Source organism: Platalea leucorodia, assembly GCF_965183815.1.
Source record: "Platalea leucorodia genome assembly, chromosome: 3".
NCBI classification, from domain to species: Eukaryota; Metazoa; Chordata; class Aves; order Pelecaniformes; family Threskiornithidae; genus Platalea; species Platalea leucorodia.
Genome location: NC_138825.1, coordinates 42,563,332 through 42,590,428, shown reverse-complemented (window position 1 = coordinate 42,590,428; position 27,097 = coordinate 42,563,332). Strand labels below are relative to the sequence as shown.

General features: G+C 41.5%; 2 protein-coding genes across 5 annotated transcripts in view; one reads left to right on the top strand and one right to left on the bottom strand.

Annotated features, from left to right (window-relative positions):
• The window catches only part of FMN2 (formin 2), a gene marked incomplete at both ends in the record, with an annotated part of 159,210 nt that extends 157,702 nt beyond the window's left edge, over window positions 1-1,508 (top strand). Inside the window, 2 exons of the mRNA XM_082306194.1 lie at window positions 3-84; window positions 1,482-1,508. Of these exons, the coding sequence (XP_082162320.1) occupies window positions 3-84; window positions 1,482-1,508 (109 nt within the window). The remainder of the gene's footprint in view (window positions 1-2; window positions 85-1,481) is intronic.
• Window positions 1,509-9,210: 7,702 nt separating this feature from the next.
• GREM2 (gremlin 2, DAN family BMP antagonist) overlaps window positions 9,211-27,097 on the bottom strand; it is a gene marked incomplete at its 3' end in the record, with an annotated part of 37,982 nt that continues 20,095 nt past the window's right edge. For 3 of the 4 annotated variants that reach the window (XM_082306730.1, XM_082306727.1, XM_082306729.1), the window contains exon 2: window positions 9,211-9,718. In XM_082306730.1, the coding sequence (XP_082162856.1) occupies window positions 9,211-9,717 (507 nt within the window). In that variant the 5' untranslated portion in view covers window position 9,718. Of the gene's footprint in view, window positions 9,719-12,425; window positions 12,473-27,097 lie in introns of those variants that run through there. The other variant, XM_082306728.1, reaches the window with a different exon arrangement.

The following is a 27,097-nucleotide window of genomic DNA, read 5'->3' as shown; positions in this document are numbered from 1 at the left end:
AGAGTTAAAGAAGCAGAGGAAGTCTGCAGGCAGAAAAAGGGGAAGTCGCTTTACAATATAAGACCAAAACACGACTCCGGAATTGTAAGTAAAAATTGTAGCAATACTTCTGTTCCCATCACTCGTTCTACCTTTTTCTCTTTGCATTTTATAGGTATGTTATTCTTGATGTACATTTTTGTTTTATTTTTTTAATGTTTAACATTTTTGTAAAAGGGGCTAGATTAACAAACTTGAATGCTGCCTATGAATATTACTCCACGAAATAGTTGTAGCACAAGCAAGAGCAGCGTATTGTTGCTCCACCCTGCCAATCTGTCTGCATCTCAGTCTTGATGTGGGATGCACCTAGAAGGCACAAAACCAGTTCCAGTCTTCAAGCTTATTCAGTCTGTATTCACTCTCGTTTCTACAGTTGCAAAATGTAAGGGAGAACTGTGATAGGTACACATTTTTCAAATTGGTTCCCTGTATGAAATACTAGTAGCTTCTGTTCCACTGATCTGGATTTGTTTGGAATAGAAACCCTAGAATAAGATAACACTGTTCTCACCATTCTTCTGAAAACAGATAAATAACTTTAATGATAGTAGAGGAGTAATTCTAGTCATTCAGTGAAACTTTTCCGCTATGATTGCCTAAGCATTGCTAGGTTCATGACTGATTTTACAGAAAATGAATATTCCTGTAGTGAAAAATTAATCTGGCACCTTACACTAAAATTTTCACCTGTAGCAACTGGACATCTATTATACCTGTAAAATATTGTAACAGAAGATTTTTTCATGTGTCCATGTCCCTGTCCATCCCCCCTCAGGCGTGATTTAATTCTTTTGTGCTTTGTAGTCATGGCTATGTTACTGTGACACATCCTTGAAATGAAGCAGGTGGGAATTTACTATATTCTAGCTAACATAATCTGACACAGGAAGAAATAATATTGCATTTATTGTTTCTTATTCTGAATATTTAGGGGGCGCTGGCTGTGGCTAGTGCCACAAGAAATGTAAATGAAGTAAAAGCTTGGTTAGGAATGATAAACTAGATTTTATTTTATTAATTTTATTTGAAACCAGATCAAGATATTATTTCAAAAAGATCCCCAAAAAACAAACATTGATTTGGATTTCTCCATCTCACCTATATCTTGCCATATGTAAAGACACTGAGAGATTTTTTTTTTTTTTTTAAAGAAATAACTATAGACTTAATTATTCCTGTATCATTATTATTTGCACTGGAACTGGGACTTTCCGTATTACTGAAAATTTGATAGAATGAAAGGAAAGTAAACAAAAATATTTCACAAGCAGTGTGTAGCTGCAGTCTACTTCAGTTCTAGCTTCAAAGGAAATTTATTTGTGAAGTCAATTCTACAGTAAGTATAACTGAACATTAGCCTATGTATTTCTGTGCTTTTCATATTTGTGTGAGGTGGTTTTATGTACACTCATTTTTCTGCTTTTTTAATTTATTTTCAGAAAGCAAAGATAAGTATGAAAATCTGAGAGAAGAAAAGCAAAAGCCATTGTTACCTGGTTACCAAAACTCAACATGCCTGTGGGTGGGGAGTGAGGGGGAAGGAAACTACATCATCCTGATCATTTGCTTTCTTGACCTTTTTGAATTCGCTTTTTGTTCTCTGGAGTTTTCCACCAATTGATGTGTTATTGTACATTCATTCACGAACGTAATCACTTTAATGGAGTGCCCAGCAATAGACTAGGTATGGACTTGAAACACCTTCCCTGGACTCTGTATCTCCTTTGCCACTCAGAAATGATATTTTGTAAAGTGTATGGTATATTACAAATAGGCCAAGTCAGCATGCATAAAAAGTGGCATCTGTATCAGTTCTGAACATGCTGAAAATTGCATTAAGTTGAACTTCATAAGAATGCTACTCGATACAGTAAAACATTTCCATTCCTACTGGCAACATCTGTCTAACACAAATACTTCATGGCACTGCACTTAGATTAGGGAAAGAAATGTTACTCCTAGTGAATTGTTTGTATCCGTTTCATGTTGGCATTTGTAGTTTGTATTTTGAATCGTTAAGTGCTGTTTATACAGTATAATCAATGCTTTCCCAACTTGTTTGGTTGCCCTCCATGACTAAATATTTGTGGAACAAGATGTTTACTGTAACTATCTTTAAAATCAATAAGGCAGCATACTTTTACTTCATCTTTTGCCAGATAGTGAATGCCAGGTAGTATGGGGGTCAGAAATCCAGCATTTAAAAAAAAAAAAAAAAAAAAAAAAGAAACAAAAGGAAAAAAAAAAAGAGTGAAAAGCAGGAAAATACAGAAAAGCACAGAAGTATGATAGAGAGTATGAGAGAGATTTGGCTATTATAGTTTGTTAATATATAAAGCAGCTAATACTTTTACATGAACTTTAGAAGGTATAGTATAGTTTTAACTGCTGATCACTTAAGTCAGCCAGGCTTTTGGCCACATGTACGTGACTTCCCTTTTGGAATTAGCTTTACAGTTAATTTAAAACTCCTTTAGAGAGCCATTAAAAGATGCACATGGGGATTGACATTTATGGAAAACAGTAGCCAATTCTAGTGACAGAACATAGACTACCAACTAATTGACATCAATTTCACACTTAACAGAATTGCAGACTTTTCCTCCAGGCTTTCAGTGTCCCTGACTGGGAGGTTAATGATTAAAATCTATGACTTAGGGCTTCCATTTTAGACCACATGCTTAATTCCTATTTGCAATCCAGAATTTACTGTATCAGTTTTGATCTGATCAACCGATAACAACCCCTTCCTCCAGTCCTAATTTAAGAGCCCCAAACCAATCAGCCTGATTGATAACATTTTTCTTTCAAAGCGCACTTTTCCTGAAAGCAGACTGTGTGTGCAACCAAATTGGACACACGTGCTCACAACCTTGGAGCCTGGAAGACACTGGGGTAAGGCAAATGAGCTCTCACCTGCTGGGTTGGGTTATTCCCTGTCTAATCTAGCACATCAAGAGACATTCCTAGCTGTCCAGAGGCTAGTATATCCTACAGGGTCTCATAAAAGGAAGTGCGAAATATGACCTCAGGAATCTGTTATTCTTCATGTATACCAAGCACTAGAAAAGATGTTTTTTTCACTATGTGAAAAGCAAGTCTCCTGTTGCTGACAAACCTATGTGAAAATCTGTACTTGTAATACTTTCTGGCAGGGATATAAATTACCAAGAATGGAGTTCTAAAATTTTGTGTTGATGGGAGTAACATTACTATTTGGGGAAGTGAAAAGAAGAGATTATTTGCTGTTACGACTAACTTATGGAAAAAACTTTAAAAAATAAAGCTATTTTAATGGCACTGATTCAAATCCATGTTTGTATTTATGTAAACAAAAGTCTTTTCCTCTTAACTTTGCTCCTAAGTGCAAGGATACAGTAGCATGTTTTCATTTGTAGCCTTCCTGTTTCCTTCAGTACCTACAGTATGTATATTACTAGAGTAAATGAAATAATAGATCATCTAACAAAGATCACTATGTGCAATACTGTATTTAGTGTTTCTATTTCAATTTTTTTAGAATGTTAATTTATATGAAAATAAAAGGAATAATAATGAAATAACTGCCTCCTCGCTTCACTGTCAGGCTATGCTGTGGCTTGCTAGCAACCATTTGCTCCCTAAGCACCACATCCCGTTCAGGCTCCTGTGATCAAGGAAAAGCCTTTGTGAAGGGATAGGTGGAAAGGCGGCTTCTCTTTCCTCACCTTTTGGAAGCAGAGCAACAGTAATTCCCAGTCATGTGGATATATTCCCTTTTCCCCAGGTGGTGGTAGTGAGATGCTTCAGAGTCCTTTACCCGATCAGACTACATATCACTGGCTTCTCTGGCTTCTGCATGTCTTCCAGTAGTGCGTTTGGCTCAGGTTTGTAACCTGTTCCTACCAACACTGCCTACATAACAGTCTCAAGAAATTGCTATTAGGGCAAAAACATGCATTAAAAAGTATTATCAGCCTATTAGAATGTCTTTGTGTGTGTATATATATATAGATAGATATAGATATGTTTTATATCATTAAAGTGTTGTCCAGCAACCCGGTAGGACTGTCACATACATACATACATACTACCCTTTTCACTGGATCTGCAGCAGGGATGCTAAAAGTTATTTGCAAACCTCTGTCTCTGAAGAACAGTGTCAAAGGCTGACTGCAGCTGGCGGTATCATGTTAAGATCTTAAGATACGTGCTGCTACGCAGATTTTCCTCTTTCCTTTTACTCAGGCCCAACCTATTTGGTTGAACGTGTCTCTCTTTTATACAGCTTCTCTCCAGACTGTTTTCAAACTTCCATACAAAGTAAAGTAGCCCACTATGTGCGGCACCAAAGTTGACCCACAGCACTCCCAGAGTGGATTCCCAGCACGCTGCTCTCTCTTTCAGTGGCACACTCAGCTTTTTACAGGATTCTCCACTAGTATTATTTTGTTTGTTTGGGTGTTGAACCTCTTGTTAAGGAGGCTGAACACCCCACTGGTCCCCTCTCCCCCCATTTACTGCAACATTAAGCATACTACACTTTGAGTTGGCTGTAGTCGTACAAGAGTTCTCACAGACAAAATTTTGAGCCTTTGTTGACCACCAACACCAGGTATCGCTCACCATTACTTAAACAAATGCAGCAGCTAAATAAGGACTTTCATACCTGAGCAGCACATGTGACTGCCGGAGAATAACCGTCTTTTTTTTTTTTTTTTTTTTTTTTTTTTTATGAGGAGCTAAGAAGATTCGTGTTGTTTGGCTTGCAAATTAAAGCCTTTCAGAAGCATGGCACTTTGTCACGTGTCATGACACAGTAGTGGTTAGCTTTTTTGTAGCATCTTTCATCATCCCAAAGCACTTCCAAAACTTAGTTGAGTATTAACCAACAGTGGCAGTGGGAATACAATTAGTGACATCTTCCACAGACTGATGTTTTTTTCTTGCCCAGTTTTTCAGTGATCAGCTTAAAAAGCTGGAAGCAGTTATTAATTCCTTTGAGAGAAGATATAGCAAGTCTTTGCATTGCAATTATTTTGTTGCATACTCTAGGCTAATAAGCAAAGCCGAGTTTGTGCCAAGTCCATTATATCAGTTACTTAAGTTACATCAATTTTAAACTGCTATGGACAGAATAAGTGAAAACTGATGGAGCTGAGTTTTTGTGAAGGTAGTGTGAACAGGTCAGCAAAGGGAGGAGATAGAAAACCATGTCCCGCACATGGCCTGCCAACCATCAGTCAAATGGGATTCATGTTACAGAACAGGTTTTCCAAGCCATTCTGTTGCTTGTGACAGACCTATCTGTACCTGATGTTCATCCAACCTACTTGTAAAGGCATCCAATGGTAAGTAAGTCCATTGCCTCGAAAAGATGGTGTCTTTCTGAAGACAAAGGGTCCCTGTTGAATCAGCACTGTTTTCTCATTTATTCCCAGCTGCAGCTCAAATTTAAGCTCTTAGAAACTTCATTTGTCACTCACCCCAAACTGGGGCCCTGCCAACACAGTGGTTCCATGGTGGTAGAGCTTAACATTTACTGTCCCCCTCCATCCCCTGTCCCAGAACACCACTCTACTCTAGGAAATAATACTGGATCTATCTGACCTAAAGCTTTTTTTCAGCTACCCTGGGAGACTGGCCTTGCTCTTGGATTGCTTCCACGAGGGGGAGTTTTTTGGATTACAGCGTACGCCTCCAGTATGGTGCCTCCGGTACGGTGGTTCAGCACTCGGGCAGCAGGAGGCTGGGAGAGCCGGAGGTGGAGTCTGGGCTCTACCACAGAGAGTAGAGGTTCAGGTGGGTGCTGGGCTACCTGCAAAGCAGGAGAGTGGCTAAGAGACAGGTGGGGATGAGAGGGGGGCATTGGAGGAGATGATGGCTGCCTGGGCTCCTTTTGAGCCAACTGACAGAGGCACTTGTGAGTTCTGAGCCGAGGGCCGAGACCAAGCTTAGGTAGCTGAAGCACAGCAAAACAGTAATTCTCAAAATTAACAGCTAGCCAAGAAAAAAAAAAAGTCCCCAAACCCATTAAATTGCTTAACTGTGAGAGGACTTCGGCAAAACACGGAGAAGGGAAGAGAGCAAAGGGTTCCTGCAGGTGTCAGTTACAGTGCCACGAAGGACACAGCCTTCCCCTGCTAGCTGCGGTCTTGGTGCTCCTGCTTCTTTCAAGACCCATGACAGGCATCTCTTCTGGTCACATGAAGGCTCATTCCTCAGTGTGAGAACTCCCTTTCCTCATTGAAGTATTCCTTCAAGATTATTTTGCAACTGTCTTTTCTCTGGGTTGGAAAGAAAAAAAAGAAAAAAACCAAAACACTATCCTACCTTTGGAGAGACATCCAGCGTACTCATTCAAGAGCTGATAGCAACCATTAAAGGTCACCTATATCTTAAGAGATACTTTTTTTTTTTTTTCTCCTATGCGTAGTTTGGTGCCCGTTACACAAGGATTTAGCTATATTTTAAGCAAAACCACTTAGGTCAGGGTAATAGTTACTTCTCTTACCGCAAATGATGCCAGCAGTTCAGCCAGCAGTGGAGCTTTGGTTGTCATCTTGTCAGTTAACCAAAAAACCGGAATTTGTGCCTGCAGAATCAACTCCAGAATCTAGGGTTAGTGCAATTTATTTTTCCCTCTTGCCTTGCAGGTACTTTTGAGGGGGGTTGGGGACAAGGGAAGAAGTAGCTAGGTTTTTCCAAGCTGTCAGGGTGAGCCAACATTTACCTGTATCTGGTAGGGTCAAATGTAAGCCGGAGAATATACTGATTAGAGAGCAGTTGGACACAAGGTGTTGAAGCAAATCTCATACACCTGGATGCCATATAACCCTAGAGTAGCTTTATTATTTAATCTATAATTTAATAGTAGACCTATAAAATAATTACATTATACTTAAAGCATTTCTTCATTTTTTGTTTTCATTTATAAAACAAGAATTAAATACAGTTTTAACCATTACAAGCTCAACTCAGTTTTTACATAAACACAGCTCCTAGAAGGAGCTTTAAGCTGCAGCATATTCATATTGCAAACTGGTGAAAAACCCAGGCAGGGCATAGCTTAAAGATTCTTGCACATTTTTCTTAAGTGAAGTTACTAGTGTGCTTTTCTCTCTCTAGTCCAAAATGCCTGACTTTCAGTTCATTTCTTTCAAGTGGAGACTGAGATCCCTGGAGTCTTAATAGACTACAGCTATTGCCACCTTCCCCCCCCGCAACGCTCTCAAGCCAAGACTGAATGGTGCCCGTTCGGTGGCTGGCACGACGCTGGCAACGCAGCAGCGACAGCCTCTAAAGCAATCCCCACGCGAGGAGTCACCCTGTGCACGTCTGACATGCTGAAAGATCGCGGCCAAAAAGCCATGGCCGTTCACGTAATAGGGCTAACAGACCTGACCAACCTCATCCTGCCCGTGCCAATCCCCATAAACCGCTTGGTGAGCTCTCATGGAGCTCAGTCCTGAAAGCCTCTTAGAGCAGCCTGTCTCACATAATAGAGACCTGTGGCACTGAACCCCTGGCTGGCGAGAGTGCTAAACACATTAACCCCTTGAAGTGGCTGCGTGTGAAGAGTCTGGTGGGAAAGGGCTCCCACAGCAAGCTGGTTTCACTAGATGCAGATGCGGACCTGTGAAACATGCATCAGGGAGTCGGCGTGTCATTTTTAATTTGCAAGCTTCAGACAATTAAGCAGGCACCGGCTTTGGTTTGGGGGAAGGGGCTGGTTTGTTTTGAGACACAGGATTTTAATGCAGCTGGGACTAATACAGATCAGAACTGTAACAAATGGGATATACAGGACATGCTAAACTCCATCAACTGAATAACAACATAGTATGGTTTAAAATGAACTGCAAGTGTTCACCAACACTGATTATGTAGAACTCAAAAACTGAGTGGACCACCAGTACTGTGGCAGTTATGACTTACTCTCTCCCTGCTCCTACAGCTGTGACTCATTCCAGCGGCACTGACTGATGGGATTGTCCTTTAACACTAACACATTAACATGGTTTCCAATCATGGGAGAGACACCACTCCCAAAACCTGATAACACTGATGCAGCTTTTGTATTCAGTCCCGCAACGACCAGATTTTGTCCTTTGTGTGACAGTGCTTTTATACCTTAGGGGAAACATCGTTCCCTTAAGTGTTCTCAGCTTCCCTGCCACTACCCTCCCACCTTCCCCGGTCTGAGCAGGCATAAATATAAGGTCATGAATGGATGTTGTCCTTTTTGGAGTAAGAAACACGCACGTATCTAACACACAAAAACCTACCAAAAGCCTAGTTAAACCATGTCCATTTTAAGCCAGGCAGCTGACCTAGCAACCGAGTCTCTTTCTTACTCAACATATTTTAATCTCTGGCATATTCTGCCACAAGAAAAATATACATGGCTAGGTCTATAATACTTTAAACAGCTGTTTACTATAGCTAGGTTACAAAATAAACACTGCTGCGGAGACCACGTGTTCGATATACTCTAACCACAACAGCATCAGAACCCATCCTCAGTCTCCTCTGTGGTCACGGTGGCTGACCCAGCGCCTCGCCCTCTCCCCCTCGCTTCTTATCTGCCGTTCAGAAAACAAGCCCAGAACCGTTTGTCATTGCACAATCCAAGTTGTCTTAAGGAGACGAGCCTCATCGGAGAGTCTCGCTTGCTTTTCACACGTTACTCCTCATTACTCTCCCTCGTCTGCGTCCCCCGGTCCTGGGCAGCACCCCAGCACTTCCCAGTGGGACCCACAAACTCTGGCCCAAAGCACGGGGAAGGCACTCTCGTCTTGCAGAGGGGACTGGAGTGTAGGGCAGAGGGCTTTACTCCACACAGTGGAAACATTTAATGCTGGTTCCAGCCAACGGGTCACTTAGATAATCAATCCCAACTTCTGTGAGCCTGCTCCACTCCAGAAGATTCAACCACCAGATGATATTGGAAATACAATGAAACTTTATGGTGAAGTGCCTAACACAGCCCATTAAAAAGCATTATTCCAGTAGGCAAGCGACAAGGAGCCTTTCCTTGCTGGAGAGATGCCTCCTGAAAGAAAACGAAACACAAAAAAAAGGAAAAGAAGAAACAAACCAACAAAATGGACAGTCTGCTCAGTGGGAGAGGAGAGGCAGCAGTAAATCTAATGGGGGCAACACCAAGCAGTAGCTACATGCCTGCTCTCACAGTTTGCCCGAGTTGTTAAGATTCACAGACATGCACCGGCACTGCTTGACCTTCTGAATTTTCTTGAGTCGGAAAGGTGGGTCCAGCTCAGGGCACTCCAGCTGCACGGTCGAAGAGGTGACCTTGTGTGGCTTGCAGAAAGCACAGGACTGGAAGGACTCCTCCTCCTTTTTCACGTGCCGTGGTATGTAGAAGGAGTTGCACTGCCCATAGCAAAAGCGGTTGATGATGGTGCGGCTTATGCAGCCTTCCTCACTGACAGTCTGCCGCAGGGGCTGCGTCTTGCACCAGTCGCTCTTGAGGTACTTCCTTTCGGTGACCACAAGGGCCTCCTGGCTGGAGGCCAGCACCTCCTTATTCAGCTGCTGCCTCCGCTCCGAGTGGTTGCTGCTGCTGTCTTTGTAAGGGGAGGGAATGGCGCCTGCAGGACGGTTTTTCCTGGTGTCTGTTACTCGAACCAGCGCTGCCATCAGAAAAACGGACAAGGCAAATTTCCAAATCATCCTGCAACGGCAACACAAGTAGATGTTAAGAGAGACACATTTTCAAACCACAGAATTGTAATGGAGTTGAACTTTACGCATGCTTTTAGAAGTGGAGATCTTACCACCTTTGTAATCCCAACACTTTTCCTAGGAGATTAGCTCTACTCTAGGGTGATTATTTATCATGAAGAGGCCAGGCCCTGTGGAAAATCACATCGCTCCCCCATCCCCCCCCCCTCAAAGCTCTCCAACTACTCTTTTTTCCCCCCACAGGGACACTCCTCCTTTGATCGCTGAAGCAGTGATTTTACAGAAGCTTCAGCCAGAAATGTTTCTTCCTTCTCTGAAATCCTGGGCCAAACAGCTGGGCAAACTCCTGGCTCGTGAAGGCTCAGGAAACTCCTGCCAATACTGTGACAGCTGATTTGGGGACGGTGGGGCAAGGGGAAGGGAATACCAGGTTACACAAGGTGAACTCCCATCTGCCTCTCCAGCCCCTGAGTCCCTGCGCAGCCTCGTTGCACACAGAAGTAGCGAGAGGTGTCAAAAAGTGTATTTTTATTATTTTAAATTGCTTCTGAAGTTTCTTGGGGTTTTTATGGCACTTACTTACAGGCTTGCATTTGTTGTCTTTGTGGGAGGCCGAAAACTTGATGGATTTATTCTTGCAGTAAGAGGAAATGCTTAAACGCAACTTTGAGGACTTCATTACTGCAATGCCTCCTAGTCAAATGGTTTAAGAAGGTTTGTAAACAGGAGAGAATTCAATATTTATTTTAGATGTTAAGGAATAGGGTAGAGCATAAGCCAGTTGCTAAGTTAAAATAGTCAGCCAGTTGGCAAAAATATTTTTTCCTATGGTTGTCTATTAGGATTTCTTGTTCTGTGGAGCATCTCTTACCAGTTCTTGGATTTTCATCAACCACTTGTCCAATTTGTTTTAGTAATGTGTCTCGATGCACTTCCAGGATATCAGAATAGACGTACTAAATTTCCTCATAAAGTCAATGCTCACCAGTGAACTGCCACAACTCATTTGACAGTTCATTTTACATCGTTCTCCCTGGGAAGGGAGAACAGAGGGTCTCTAGGGTGCCAGAAGTGCGTGCAGCACAGAAGCTTCCCGTTCGGAGGCAAGGACACTTCAAGTCTTTCTAAAAGTGCTCTGCTCACCTTTGTTCTTAATGGACTGTATTTTTATAAGAGCGTACAGATGAAAGACTCATCCCTCTCTTCCCAGTAAAGCTTCAAATCCCTCCACGTAATGATTGTTTTTTCCTTTAGAGTGATGCCAAGACAAAAAAAATACCATCACACTGGTAAACATAGATATGTCTAACACTATAGACACTTGAGATGTTGCATAGCTACTCCTAACATGAAAACATGCCATTTTCCAAACAAAGACACCAACAGATCAAAGAAGTGTTTGCAGCAAATGTGCAAGAGAAGACAACAACAGCAATTACAAATACTTCTCACCTAACAAAGCAGACCTAAAGTATTTAACCCCTATGGAGATAAAGAAAAGGAACTACTGTAGCAGACTAGGTGAGATAACATCCTTTTAGGTGATTTTCTAAGTTTATGAGATATCAGTGTCAGACTTCGACTAAATTTCTAAGGGGAGAAGTTTAAAGTTGTCGTGGTTTAACCCCAGCCAGCACCTATGTACCACACAGCTGCTTACTCACTCCCCCCGGTAAGATGGGGGAGAGAATTGGAAGGGTAAAAATGAAAAAACTCACGGGTTGAGATAAGAACAGTTTAATAATTGAAAGAAAATAATTAATAATAACAATAATAATAATAATAGTAATAGAATATACAAAGCAAGTGATGCACAATGCAATTGCTCACCTGCTGACCGATGCCCAGCCAGTCCCAGAGCAGTGGTCCCCTGGCCAACTTTTCCATAGTTTATATACTGAGCATGATGCTGCCATATGGTATGGAATAGCCCTTTGGCCAGTTGGCGTCAGCTGTCCTGGCTGTGCCCCCCCACAGCTTTTTGTGCATCTCCAGCTTTCTCAGCCGGTAGAGCACAAGAAGCTGAAAAGTCCTTGACTGGTGTAAGCACTACTTAGCAACAACTAAAACATCAGTGTGTTATCAACATTATTCTCATACTAAATCCAAAACACAGCACTATACCAGCTACCAGGAAGAAAATTAACTCCATCCCAGCTGAAACCAGGACAGAAGTGCTGAAGGAAAGGAAAGTGCTAATCCTATAGCTATGAATGGAGGATGTTCTGATGCAGAGTTAAATTTCACCAGATTGTGTGCTTGAAACAGAACCACCTTTAAATAGAAACCAGTATTTCTAAAACCCAGATAAACTCATTCATCTGCAACCACGCCAGCTACCCACTGACACCCACTATAGCAATGGGTACCTTAAATCAGTGGCCTATTTTCACACTGCTTAGCATTCAGCACATGAGTCCAGAAGTTTTGTCCAGAGTCTTTAAATGAAGCAAGACTAGACTTGGCTTTGCTTGCAGGTATTGTCGCCAAGACCATTGGATGTCAACCCACACAGCCAGGCCAAAACCTAATCAGGTAATTAGTTTCAGTTGAATATAGTGTTCCACGCTTCCTTTCAAACTGTTCTCATGTTATTCTGCACTGATGGCTGCATTTCAGTAGTCGATAAACCAATTGATCTGCACTGCTTTGTGTTTTACATAGAAAGGGGAGGAAAAACCCCAGGAGTTACAAGCCTACATCTTCTAGAAAAAGACATAGGTGAGCTCTCCACAAGATGCCTTATGCCAGCTCTCCTCAGGCATACTCTTCTGCTTTTCTCTTGAAATGCAAGCCCACAAAGCAATTGTGGTAATTCTACTGTCCTTCAGGGAGGGAATTTGGTCCTTTTCAGCAGCGATATTGCCTCTCCGGTCTCATTTCTCTGATCCTGGTGGGGAAGAGGGTGGTACAGGTCCAGAGGCACATCAGGAGAGACACATTCTTTCCCCCATCCCTTCCTCTTTTCTTTGGGAAAGCCTGTCTTACCACACCCGCCCTTTCTCATCACAAAATGCAAGTTGAAACTGTTTCCCTTTCGTGTCAAGGATGGGGTCAAGTAAAAATCCTACGTAGGAATTCAGGAAAGCTGACAGAGAGCTAACAACTCAAACTCTACAATATAGAGAAATATTATAGTAGCTTTCTAATTACTGAAATAATAGTTTTATGTAGGCATGGAGAGCCATTCAACAGAGTAAGTAGGATTTATTCAGTAAGTCTATGTTTATAACTAATAAAGCATTATTAATCAAAGCCACTATTGTAAGGTTATAAACCAAACGCTACAGTACATGTTAGCAAGTACTTCTACAGACAGGTAGGAATGCACCACCTATTTCTGTCATTGATCCTTATCAAACCTGTACCTTAAAATGTTTACATAATAGAATAATAATCTATTTTACACTAGCAGGTCAAATGTGCATCCTGTCAGATCGTGGAATTTCTAATCACAGGGTTGCCCCTTACTAGCCTGCAAATCACCTCTTTCTAAGCCCTGGCACACAACCCCCCTATTCAAGCAAGTAAGGGTGCAAACAAGGTCACCTGGTGTCAGCAACATGCCAAGGACTACATATATTTTCCGTGCTCACATGCAAAGAGAAGAGAAACCCTAGTATTCTCAGAGAAACAGAACATTTTGGTAAACTCAGTCTGAATGCAAAGCAACATGGTGAATGCTGTCTGTCTGCAGACAGAGTAGGATGAGAAGAAACACAAAACGTACTGGAGAAGAATCTGGCTTCTGGCAAGAACAGAGCAGTTCTGTCCTACTTAGATGTCACAGAATTGAACAGCATGTGGCTGAGACCAGGCAAGCGAGAACTGCCTCAACAGACCAACGCCTCTAAGACTTGCACAAATGCCAGCTTGGGCTCACCATTCCCGCTGCACTGGGGGGTCCCCATGGCAGAGCTGGTGGAAGCTCCCATGTGGCAGTTTCCAGCTTCTTCAAGCATCATTGCCAGCTGCTGCCAGTTCCCCCCACCCCTTTTTTCCAGCGCGTGAGCTGGTGCAGAAAATAACTTAACCTTAGATCAGACACCAAACAAGGCCTAGTTGCATTTGCATTTCACATGCTAAGTTTTTATCATCTCTTTGACATAAGAACATCAACATCTAGTATGAGTTCATAAACTCATCAAACCCATCATGCTGAAGCTGGGCTATCAGGTACCCAGGAGTGTAAAAAATCCTTGGCCAAGGAGGCAAGAATGCCAAGATCCAGCTCTGTAATCCAGAGAGGTTAGGGCACTTAGCTAGGAGGGGAAGACCCAGGATCACTGTGTCTGCCCTTAGCTTTATTTCTTGTTTGTATCCAATTACTGTGTAACATAAAATATCTACCAAGGCAGGCTCCCTCTTGCATACTGACCTTCTGGCCCTATAACTCACGCATTCTTGAAAGCAATCCAGCTCCGGAGCAGGACAGGCAGCAGTGTAACCCCCAAAATAGCCTATAGTTTTGTGGTTGGGGCACTTCTGTGGTAATTGGAGTATTGGATTTGATGTCCCAATTCATCATATTTGGAGAAATCCCCCAGCGCAGAAGTGGGTGCTATGGTCTGAAAGACAGGGCAGGAGGCAACAGCAGCGCCCCTCTGTGCCGAGCGACTGCTCCGCCGTCTCCTCTGGGTTTCAAAGGCATGACTTCAGTCTCTAAGCTCAGGGTGCAGTCTCTGACTAGGAATTCCAGTTTTGTAGATCAGCCTACTTCAGGGTTGCAGCTGGACAGAAAGAGAGAGGGATGTAACTGGAAGATTGCTGTGATACTTTATGTTAGCTGCTCAGGAAATCAGCAGGTGTGAGACCCATTTGTTTGTTTTAGCATTCAACACCTACAAAGCACTCAGCATTATCAGGGTTCCTGGAAGCATCCAACTCTCTGATACAGATATGTCACACAATCATCACCTCTTCACCAAGCTTTCCTGGGAGTGGTTCAGAAAAAAAGCCACAGCTAATAGTTTAAAAAAAAAAAAATCTGCGAAACCTGTCTTACCATGGAACTTGAGAGCCAACCTGTTTAGCTTAGTCACAGGATGGATTCAGCTTGTAAATACATGTGGAAGATTTAGTACTATAAACCTATCCTACACCCACCAAAAGCAGCATAAGAGCCAATGACTGAGAAGATTGATAAACAAATTCAGAGATACTTTACCTTTTGAAAATTTTGAATTTAATTAACAGCTAAAGAGTTTGCCTTGGAAAATGGTTTCTCTTCAAATACCAGCAAAAGGCTGGAATTATAGGCTAGGTTAAATCAGGTATGGTTCTGTGGCATGGTACATACACGGTTACATTTGACCACCTGCATCACTCTTTTACAGTTTCCATCCTGCTGCAAACTTCAGAGACACAAGAGCTCTCCTTTGGGATCACCTATTCAACTGATGATTGTGGGAATCCCTGTTACCAAAAAATTTTCTACTCCCCGCTTACTTTCATATGAGACCTAGTCAAAGAAGAATCTGTATAAACCAGCCATATGTATATTAATGTAAGAACACAGTGTACATGGTCAGTTCTCAGCATTTATGATGGGACACAAGACGTGTTCCTTGAAGACAAGCCAGGCAATAACAAATTTTCAAAGAACTAAAACTTGGCTTTAGCAACAGATGCGGGAAGCCAGGAAATATCAGATTCTCTACCAGGAAGCCAAAAATGCTGTTTATTTAATTTATTAATGGTTAGGCTTTATTCTAATGGTACAATGTTCAAATAAAGACTATACAAATCAGGCATCTTTGTGCAAAGGAGGCATTTGGTGCTAACTTCTCCCTTTTAAATATCCTTTGGAAACTATTGCTCTTGTTTCTCAACAACGTCAGCAATAGCTGAACACTGTACTATATGTTTCTTTTCGCAGAGCCATGGGCCTCTTAGTAAATCATTCCATTATTAATAGATTCTCATGATCAAATTGCCAAGACTGAGGCCAGGCACAACAACAAAACATGTAGGAGGCTGGGGGGACCAAACTTAAAAAAAAGCAACTCAGAAAACGCAGTACTGCAGCTAGAATGTGTTATTCAGATATTCACATACAAAATCACTGCATTTTAGCGGTAAAGAAGAGTTACCATGTACTAGGAATACTAAGCATCACTTTTTAAAACCACCGCATGCAACACCAAAGGGAATAATTTTAAAAAACAGTAATTAATGCCATTACAAGCAGAAGTTTTTCCATTCTTGCCCTCTAAGAACCTTCTATAGTGATTTGAGAGAAAGCTATTTCATTGCATCACAGCTCTAGCAGTAGGTGGTAGAGGGAGAAAACATTTTGTTCAGACTTAATAAACTCCTTGTACCCTCGCTGGCTGGCTTGGATGGAGATCCTTCCTCCTCTCCCTCCTTCCCTCTCCCTCCCACCAAGGAGATCCATCCTTCGCTGTCCTTTGCACCAACACCTCTCCCCAAAAGAGGCCCAAGCATGGCCGCAGGGAACACCACGAAGCTGTGAAGGAAACAGGAAAGGTCTGGCTGCAGGTTGGATGCCTCAGAAATCATACTGTCCTGTCCAGGCTGTTGTTCTGTTTTTGAAAGGGGAAGGTGGGGTTGGGTTTCGCTGATGCCATCCCGCATTCCTCAGGAGAGGACAGCATTTCCCCCATAATGCCAGAACTTAGAAATTCTCCTTGTCAAGACTTCCTGAAGACACTCAATTTAAAATATTGAAAAATAGAGTACATCACAGACAAAACCAAAGTACGTAGAACAAAGACACTGGTGGGGACAGTCTATGCTAAGACAAAGCTAGTTGAAAGCAACTCAGAGGATGTTGCTTCATACTAATTTCAGCTCTCACCATAAATTTTCTACAACCAAGAGCTTTATCTTGATTTTTTTTCTGAAGAGGCTGGGAGTTTAGAAGAACTCCTGGTCCGTGCACACAAATATAAGAGGACTCAAGGACTCAACAGTTACTCCTGTCATATTCAGCAATGTGTAATGTGTCAGATATGTTATTTTTAGGGCAGGAGCAATTATGAAGAAAGCTTGAGGGTAAACTCACCCTTGGCACTAAACCCAACCAGCTCAGAGGATGGGGTTTTCCTTCATATTTTGTCCTCTATCTTTCCTATCTACCTTTACCACCTCCAGAAATTCATGTTTATAACCATTGAACCATTCCTTTTTTCAGGAACTTCAGACAAGCTCATTTGAAACAGGTTTGAATGCAGCTGCTCACTTCATCAGAGTTAAGAGATCACATTACTCCAGCGCTCCTCTTTGCACTGACATCCTGCCAGGAAGTATATTGATTTAAATATTGTATTACTGATCTTATGGTATTAGGCTCTCCACAGGCTGAATCCTTCTTATCTTGCATAGCTTCTAAACCTGTGCTTCACTTTATTTTTTTAAGTAGTATTACTATTAGAGGAATTGAGAAAAGTTTCTCATTTTTTAAAGCCAGGACAAGGAGTTGGCGAGGAAAGTCATGGAAGATTTCATTAGCTGAGATATCAGGTTTTATCTATTATATCAAGATATGAACTAGAGTTCCAGAAGACTGTCGAGAAGGGCGGCGGGGAGGGAAGTATTGGTGAAGCCAGCCCTCGTATTTTTCTTTGAGATACATTCACTAACACTTACATCCATGATAAATACCAATGCCTCCCAGAAAACACATACGTATATAATAAATGCAATTACTACGGCAATCACCCAACTAAAAGAAAATAGTGAAGAAAACCATGCTCCATGGCTTTTTTTTTTTTTTTTAAGGCTAAATGTTAGCCACGTAATACAGTGAAGCAAGACACTATCATCAACTTCATACTGCCCTGTATTTATCAGTAGCAAAGATTTAAATTCCACAACAGTGTCAGCATTTATCACAGGAAAAGTAAAACAAAGAGAAGGTAGAAATGCTGCAAAAAATGTAAGAGCTAAGTCATCCTACAGTAGCTCTGGTAATGCAGCAGTGCCATTTTTAGGGAAACATGAATACACAGAACTCTGATTGAATACTAACAGGTAACTGGACAAAGGCTTTTTGCAATATTGTTATGATTAAAACTCCTAAATTTTGTTGCAATTTCAGCTTCAGGAACTTGTGGTTTTCAAGCCAACCACAGACAAATATCTGCCTGGTGAGCACATGTGAATTGTCCCAAGCAGAGTGAGATGTCCTACTCAGAAGTGTCTGGGTAGTCATCAGTACTGGCAGCACATGCAACACTGGGGAAAAAAGGGGGAGTGGGAGGAGGGAAAAACCCACAAAATAAAACCAGATTTCTGCTTGCTGTCCATGAGGTTAATTTTCTTTCTCCCAACCTGGCTTTGGAGAATGCTATAGTCAGGGGGTGGGAGGAATAATTAAAAGAAAACTCCTTGGATACAAGGAGAATAGCTTTTTGGAAAGGACTGAAAGTTAGTTCTATGAATCTAAAAAATGTCTCTTTGCAAGAGTGAACCAGGTTGAAAAGATTCTCCTTCTCAGCGTTACTCAGCTTTTCAGCACAAGATAAAGAGCCCCAAACAGGCAAGTCAGTTCTGTTTGCACATGAACATTTTGTCCAGCAAGCAATAATAGCCTACATTTAACTTTATTCTTCTGTGCAGAAGGCAGCTGGTACACTCCCATTTGGCAGCATTTCATTCAGGAGAAAACAGCAGACTCCTGCCCTTGGGAAACTAAAAACTAAATCAGAAGGGAAGCGGTGGCTTGAGCAAATGTCTTCATTTGTGACCATCTCTCAGCCTGTTGGAAAGGAGGACAGTCAACACAAGGATGGGGAAAGTTCAGCATTTAAATACAATAGCTCATTTCATTGCTTCCTCACTGGAGAATCGATACTACAAAAGACTATTTTGCAATGAGTAGTCTCCATTATATTTTTGTTGTTTGCATTACAACAGAACATAGAAATCTCATCCAAGACCAGTGCCTGACTAAGCAACACAACTTCAAATGTTTGTAGACTAACTTGGTGAGCAACACATGGTGGGACCAGTACTGAGCACAGAGGGGAAGTGAGTTACTGGAGGTCAGAAATTAACCGAGAATGGACCATTTCCAAAATCTTTCAATTGCACCACATGGCACCAATGCTCTTCTTTTTGCTGATCAATCCAGATTTGTTGCCCTTACGCAAGCTCTTCTTCAGAAACATTGTACTTTTACATATGAAAATGGTTCTGTATGAAAATTTCCAACATAGTTTCCCTGAGTTTTGATAGAACAGAGGTGGAGTTAGGAGCTTTATTGCTTTGTAGCTTCAAACAACGCACTAGTTCCAGAGCACACAGCTCATTTCCTAGCTCACAATAAGGAAGACCATTAGTCTTCAATATACATGCATTACTGTACTTGCACCATTCCCACAAGAGGGCATTTGGATGAAATCTGTTCTAGAAGAAAACTGAGGTCTGTATATTAAAGCATCATAAAAGTGCTCAAAAGAATTTCTGCTTGCTTCTCTTAATGGTCAGAAAAATGCAATTACTTCTAAGTATCAGTAAGTGGCATGTAATCTTGTATATGAGAAACACTAGATTAATCAACAGTAACATTTAAATTTTCCAGATTTTCTGGTAGATTCAGATATTTGTATGCTTTCAGGCTCTCTATTCAAGATGCTATCCTCAGTTACTACATTGTGACTCTTAAGTAGTCATGATCCTGTTTGAAAAATCTAAAATGTTATTGATGGTCACCATCAATTCAAAAATTATGAATTTTTGTAAACCAGTATCCTATTTATAGGGCTGAAACAACAGACAGTTCAAATAAGAATTGCTCTTATCTCAGTATCCTACAGTCTAGTCTTTCTATTAGGTAGTATGCAAATTCCCATACACACAAAATATCAGCTATGTATCCCACTATTTTCCAATATGCCACTTGCAAGAACCATTGCATCTCTATTTTCGTAAAGTTCTAAAAAATGGCACAGATATATTGCTTCAAGAGTTTTTCATTTACATTTATCTCTGTTTACATGTGCCTGACAAAGCATCAGTCCTGCTGGCTAAAACTTACAGCAGTTCTGGGGACCGAGTGCAGAAGACCTATGCTAATGAGCAAATAAAACCAGTATTAAGCCCATTCAGCCTGTTAGCTGCAACCAGATCTATGCCACGCAAACATGTAACTAAGCGCCTTACCATAACTATTAGTTTGACAGAAAAGCAGTTTTCTCCTCAGTGAAGCTAAATCTAGGGAATCCTCTCATCCTGTTTTGCCTTTTCTTTGGTTAATAAGCAATGTGCAATTACACATCTGACAGTTCCTCACAATTACATTTTTTTAATCCACTGACCAAATTTCAAACAAGTTGGATAGCAAGGCAGTTTTGAAACTCTTATTGCATTACACTAAGTGTGTTTTCTCTGAGGGTAGACAGGAAGGCATGAAAAGTATTTCAGGGAAGGGGAAGCGTGTGGGGGGGAACAAGTCAAGGATATCACAGTTTGGTACCACAGGAGGCATGAGTAGTAAAGAGGACGTTTAGGGTTACTGTGGTGGACTGCCACACCGAACACATCCATAGAAAATCAGAGTTCATGAGCTCTTATGTTCATGTGTAATATAAGACACCTTGAAACAACAGTGGGTCACCTCAAAGTTTTTAATACATTCTCTTGCTCGGGGTGTAAGCTGGCCCAACAGTTAAAAAGCTTATTTGCACTAGGTGCACATGGAAGCCAGGCAGTAACGAGTCACTGCTGCACACCATGCACGGTATTACCCTTGGGTTGATCCTGTAATAGTTTGTATCCCCTTATGTTCCCAAACTTACTTGCAGAGTTACAAGATGTTTTCTTCTTTCCCTAAGAACACCAGGCTTCTGCTTGGCTTACTTTTGCAGTTACTTTTTGAGGATTAACTAATGGTCCATTAGAATCCCCATTTAATTACTTTTGTTTCAAATGTTTAACTCAGCTGTGGGCTTTGCTCTGAAAGGAAGCCTGTTCACTCAAGGTCTCCTATGAGAAAATTCAGGTATGCAACTGAAATGCAATTCAAACCTGTGAGGGCTGAGAAGCACAGCAACTGCATGCTCTGGTGGGTGGTTGTATATGTGCATTTGCAAGCCTATAAACAAAGATGACATTTGGAGTTCAAAACCTTCAGAGTTATATGGCTTCTTGACTACCCTAGTACATGCATCAAGTGATGTCTTGATGCAAGTTCTTCATTTTGGAACTAACCTGACCCATATTTTCAAGTTGTTTTGTAAGATAACAAAAGGAATTTTCATCTATTTCATTACATGCCTATTGATATTTCCAAATTGACAGTAATGTTTATGACTGTCATAGCTGTCAGATGGACCAAAATAAATCACAGCAGCTGATGCTCAACGACTGTCAAAAGTACAGAACTTACAAGGTGCTATAAAGTCAGAATACAAATAAAATTGTAATTAGATATGCAATATCAATATAAACATTGCTAAAAACTTAACCACTTCAATATCCCTTTCTAGATATACTGGAAAATGTATAGCACACAGAATGAATGGACAAACTACAGTTTACTCACTGTTATTGGCAGCGGGCATCACTTAACTAAAAGATGAATTTTCAGTGAAATGCTGAAGGATGACCTGTACTACAGGAAATTTTACATACAAATACTGGAAACTTATTCCATCCCTCCCACTTCACACTGATGGCAACACGTGGCTGTCCCACATCTATGTTCTTGTGGCTTTGATTCATGCTCTGCTCAGTGATTCTCCCTCCGTCATTGCCCAAAGAATGTAAATATTTGTTCTGTCTGTATTCTGGTTTACAGTCTTGGCCCATTATTGAATATGAAGGCTGTAATTCAATCATAGAAGGGTCTGTTGCCATGCATAAATGGGGATTTTATGTTTTACGACTTAGGCTTTGCAGAGCAGCCGTCTTCCTACTCACCTCCCCCTCTCCTTGCCCATGACTGAATTATAGTTCTGTCTCTAATTGAAGCCTAGTATTATTTTATTTCTCTTCTGCTGAGAGGAAGACCAGAGCTATCATTCTGAATACACACCAAGCCACAGGAGCCTGGATGAGGTACTCTAATGACAGGTCCTCCTACACAGCACATTTGAAGTCTTTCTGTTAATTAATTTGATTTCCTTTGTCTAGACTAACATAATACAGCAAGTTATGCTCATTTAAAGGAGGATCGTTAGCCTTTTAGTTCACTCCAAATGAGGAAGAAAGAAGAGTCAATAGACTGGAATCTGGGGGAGACTGACTTTGTCCTTGACTACACCATTGCTTATGTTTTCACTTGACCAAGACTTCGTCTCCAGGAGAACCCGAGACAGCACTATCATCAGAGGAGAGACTGTAATCAAAATCAGATATCGTCGGTATGTGCATGGCAAGGCAGTGGCAGTTACACAGAAGGGTTCTGTCTACGATGCACTGCAGTCAGAGGCTTTCTTCCTGGCAATCACTTGGCATTCACCATTCACAGCTCCTGACATCCTCAGAGGGCTGAACAAACATGTAATTAAAAACACACACAAGCTGGTTTCTTCAGATTCCCTTCACAGAATGAAAGGAGATTCAGCGTGCCACTGGACTAGTAAATCAGAGGCAAAGCTAGTAATGGGAGTCAAAGAAGTAACCCCTCACTATTTGGAAGGCGAGATCTTCATTCGGCAGTTTTGACAATGATTGAAACTGTGGAGCTGAACAGAGTCTCAGAACTGAGCTGTCAGTCAAATACAGGACTTGGGAAATGGAGTGATGCATGATAAACAGATGAACCAACTAGGATTTGGAAGTTCAGCCTTCTGAGTCAGACGGGCAGATCCAGTTTTAATGCCCAGAAAGAAAAGTGACAAGGAATCGCACATCATATAGGTGCATTGTGGAGCGGAATGAGTCCACATGTTTCTTAATAATGGAAGGGAAGATCTTCCCCTATGACAGAAGAAGACGAAGAAGAAGGGAGGAAGCCTACAGAGGCAATCACCAACCTCTTCCGCTCACAAACCCACAGAAAAGTGCCAGAGCTCCCCTTCTGTAGGGAATTTCAGGATCATTTCTAGCCTTGTAACCTCAGTTGCATTTATCATTTTGCAGCATCAAAGAGGGGAAGGATTCCAACTTTGGGACTTACTGGCTCAGGGATTTTTTTTTGGCTGATAGTAACTGGGGACCCTCTTTACATAAACACAAGCAGAAGATAAACAGCACCTAGAGGCTCTTTATTAACTTAATGTGACCTTGTTTTTTACAGTGTTTGGCCATAAGCCATTCATACTGTGTCACCACAGTTAAGGTTTAAATATTTTTCCATTACTCACGCTTTCAAGCTTAGTAGAAGTAGACAATGAGTAAAAGGAAATCTAAAGATTCTTCTGTTTGGCTCTTTCAGTAAGCTATTCCCATAAAGGTCAGGGAGGTATCTCGGAAAGCCAACATCTAGCTATAAATTTCAGTGTGAGATGGCAAGCTCCATTTCTCTTCCAGGTCTATTCAAGGCCTCTTACCCAGCTCTAACTTAGCCAGCACTTCCTTGAATCTAGAGGACAAAGATGACACTTCTGGTAATCTTTGATGACCTCATGTTACTACACAGAAGGACAAAGATACCGAGACTCCATTTCATGTCAGTGTTCGATTAGATTGAGAGTAATGGATTGTCCAAGTGAAGTGGCCAAGACAGCTTCCCTTTTGACCTGACTACGATGTTAGATACTAGCTAACATTTCCATACGTGACCAGTAAATACAAGATTGACTGTGAAGAGGAGGAATGGGTGATCAGAAGCTTGCTCATTCAGGTTTTTTTTGTTGTTTTTTTTTTCTCTTGTTACAAAGTAGTCAGAGAACATGTCATGCATTACAGTTTACACCATTTTACTAATCCTACCACTTAGTGCTGTTTCAAGCATTTATATATATCTTGCTGAAGCAGCAAGAGAGATCAATCAGCTGAAGGGTTTGGTGAATTACTTGTAATGGTTCTCCTAGCATCAACACAGCTTTCTGTTGGTGCTAGGAGAACCATTACAAGCAGTTTAAACTTGTATATACCACCCTATAAACCATTCAGTTGGCCTAGCAACCGAATGCCATCTGCACCACTTGCTAAGGCCCACTGTAGTTGATTAGGCCAAATAAGATCATCCCAAGGAAAATGCTCTGATCCATAGCTTTGCTCTGGTTCCTAGTGAGTAATAATACATAAAACGCACATACTCCTTTATAAGTGACTTAGATCCCAGGTACAAACAACATTATGCACCCATAAACACGGCTCTTTCTAGACATTTTCCTATGTCTTGGCTAAACAGTAGACTTATTACTTACTTAAGATTATGTGTACTATGGGATTAAGAGGACTGGTATCTCAAATAAGGCTAGACGGAAAATATTTTTTGACACCATGGAAACTAGACATATTGAAAGCTTCATCTCCAAACTGCAGGAAAAACTAAGTCCTGACCATTGGCCTACGTTTTCACTTCAGATAAGCTGAACTATTAGATTCTGAATTCTTCCTTATTTTCCTTTTGAAGAAGGAGGTGAAGTGAGCAAAAGTTGGTTTTAAGACGCTTTCAATGTAAAATTATTAAACCCTCAAAATCCAAGAAGCCATTTCGCAGAGTTAACATGAAACACCTTTTTGTCTCAGTAATGGGAAAGCCCTAAAAAATGCACATAAACTGAACTAGGACCTTCAGGTGTTTTCAGTCTAAAGATGCTGGTATCTCTTCCTGTGAAAAAGCAACTTTGAAAAAAGAGTTTTGATCAACACTTCTCCTGATAACTTTCATTCCCACTGTGTGGAGAGACAAGAAAAAAGTTTCACCTCTGAACCCTTGGGGCCAGCTACCACAATTCATGTAGTATGATGGTCCTCAATGGGCCAAGGATAACCACAGCCCCATGGGGTTTTTTATGCTTGTATTTTGAAAAGAGGCTCAGTAAAGAATTTGGCTTAGCAAAACACGACTACGCTTCCTCTCTTCCCTTACTTAGTTTCAGAACAACAGTTTTTGCTTTGAGTGATTATTTCAGCTTCTGTAATTTTTCTCCAGCCCAAAATTGTAGAGAAGCTCCATACAGATCAGACCAGTGCTTTGGGCAGCATAAGAACATGGAGAACGTCAGAGCATCAAAGAGAAATGGAATAGCAATTAGGAAAAACACTACCAAAAATGCACCTAACAAAGACAAAGCTAAAAGTAGCTCACCTGTCTGAAAATCTGCTAACTTGGCAAAATGCATTTTTCTTAGAGGACCCTAAGAAGCTCCTAATTAGCACAAAGACTGAGGAATCCTAATTGCCACTTGGCAAAACTCTGCTCATTAAAAACACAGGGCACATTTGTGGGTTTTTTTCCTTCCTTCCCGCCCCCAAAAAACAACACGAATGACATAAAAGGCTACATCAGAGCAAGTGCACAATTTCATATCTACATATTTGTTATATGGCTGAAGGGGAGGACTCTTAAGCTTATCTAAAAAGAAAAAAAGGAGTGAGAGTTAAATCATTAAACTGTATGGTTTAAGCAGAATACGCAATGGCACTGCAGACTTGAACAGGAAAGGAAGCAAGAGAGGCGCATTTGGATTAATAGAAACAGACCTAAGAAGGCAAGCTACTGAGTGGATTTACAGCATAACTGTACAGAAGACACAAAGAGCTCATCTAGATACCATGATTTTAACAAGGTCCTCTCTATGACTATTCTCCACCCCCCTCAAAAAAAATATTATTTGTTTAAAGCTGCTTGCCAAATCCATGGCAAAGCATCTAACAGAAACCAGAGATGAGATTTAGAGACACTTTAGAAATAGGTAACAGGGACATACATGTCACTTGAATCAATGTGAGCAAGCCAGAAAGCTCCTGTTCCCACACCTACAAAGCCTAGAGTTTCATTTTGGGCTGTGACATTGCTTACGTGGCTATACACCGGTGCCTTTGTAGGGCACCCAGACGTACGACTGGGTAGGTGGTAATGCTGTCTGCTGCCATTCACACAGAAGGCAGACAAAGCTTGGGAGCCACTCAGCAGCTCCCCAACTGTCCTGCTTTGTCACGTGTGTTTCACGTACACCCAACCAACACCACTGAGCAGAAGATGCACAGCATTAACTACTACCAGTCATCCAAAAATTTAGCCAATGGGGCACGCTACTTATCTTTCTCATAACCAGTTTTGCACCAAGATCTTCCCCATTTACGCATATAAGCTCAGAGTTTCAGTACCCACATGGACTGGAGATAATTCGACTCACATTCCCCGACACTGCAAAAAAAAACCCTCTAAAAACTGCAGAAAAGGCTAGTGGGAAACCAGAAAGCACAAAGAGGAATTACCCATACTTTCTATTAAAGCTGGGTTATTAGGTAGGGAATAAACATAAAATCCCTGGACCTAAAGTGAATTACAGTACCATACCCAAGACTATTTTCCTGTGAATAGGCTTTGTGATATGGAGGATGAGGTCCTGATTTAAGCTCCCTGAATTTTATCATCCTCCCCAACACATTAAGAAGGTCATTTGTTCTAGGTTTTTGAATCGTAATGAAAATAATCACAGACCAAAAGAATTAAAACCTATGCCTTTTTCTCTCAATTTTACATTCTGATAAGAATACTGCAGTATGTGTGCTCAAATGTATGTTCCAATTATATATTCTCACTGTAGAATAATGCAACTCCGCTTTCAGGTAAAGTAATGGCACAGAGAAAACCCTGTATCTGACCTTGAGAAATAACCAAAACAGCAATTAATGTCAGCTGGATATATTTCTAATAGCAACCCATGCCCCTCTGAGATAAATCTTAAATCATCTCATGCTGTCACCCAGTCCAGGGTGCAGTTTGATTCATTTAAACTGTGAGCCATAGTCTCCCTGCTCCTGGCCCCCACTGGCACCACCTTTCCCCCACCCAGCACACAACAGTGTGTGCACACACCGACACACACACACACACCCCTGACACACACACACACACACACACACCCGACACACACACACACACACACACAGACACAGATACACTCTCTCTCTCTCTCTCTCCTCGGTCACTCTGTGCCAGTACTAACAACCATGCAGCCACACAGTCAGCAAGACGAGTTTGCTGATCCAGCCAAAAAGGTATTTTTTGTTTTGCCGGCTGGCTTTCCAGCTGCCTGCAGGATCAGTAGTGCCGCTGGGGCCCCCATGCCAGTGTTGGGCTGCTCTGCCCTGCCAGTACCAGCCTACAGGCAGGCTGCTTCAACCAGCTGCAAAGCCACACCCTGATACTCCTTCCAAACTGGGGCCTGGGAACGCTGTCACCCAACTTACCTGTTTCAGGGTGGAGGAGGCTAACGTAACTGGAAGGGTGTGGCTGATAAAGGTGGCGTTGACTGACAGAACTGCATGCTTTTCCTTC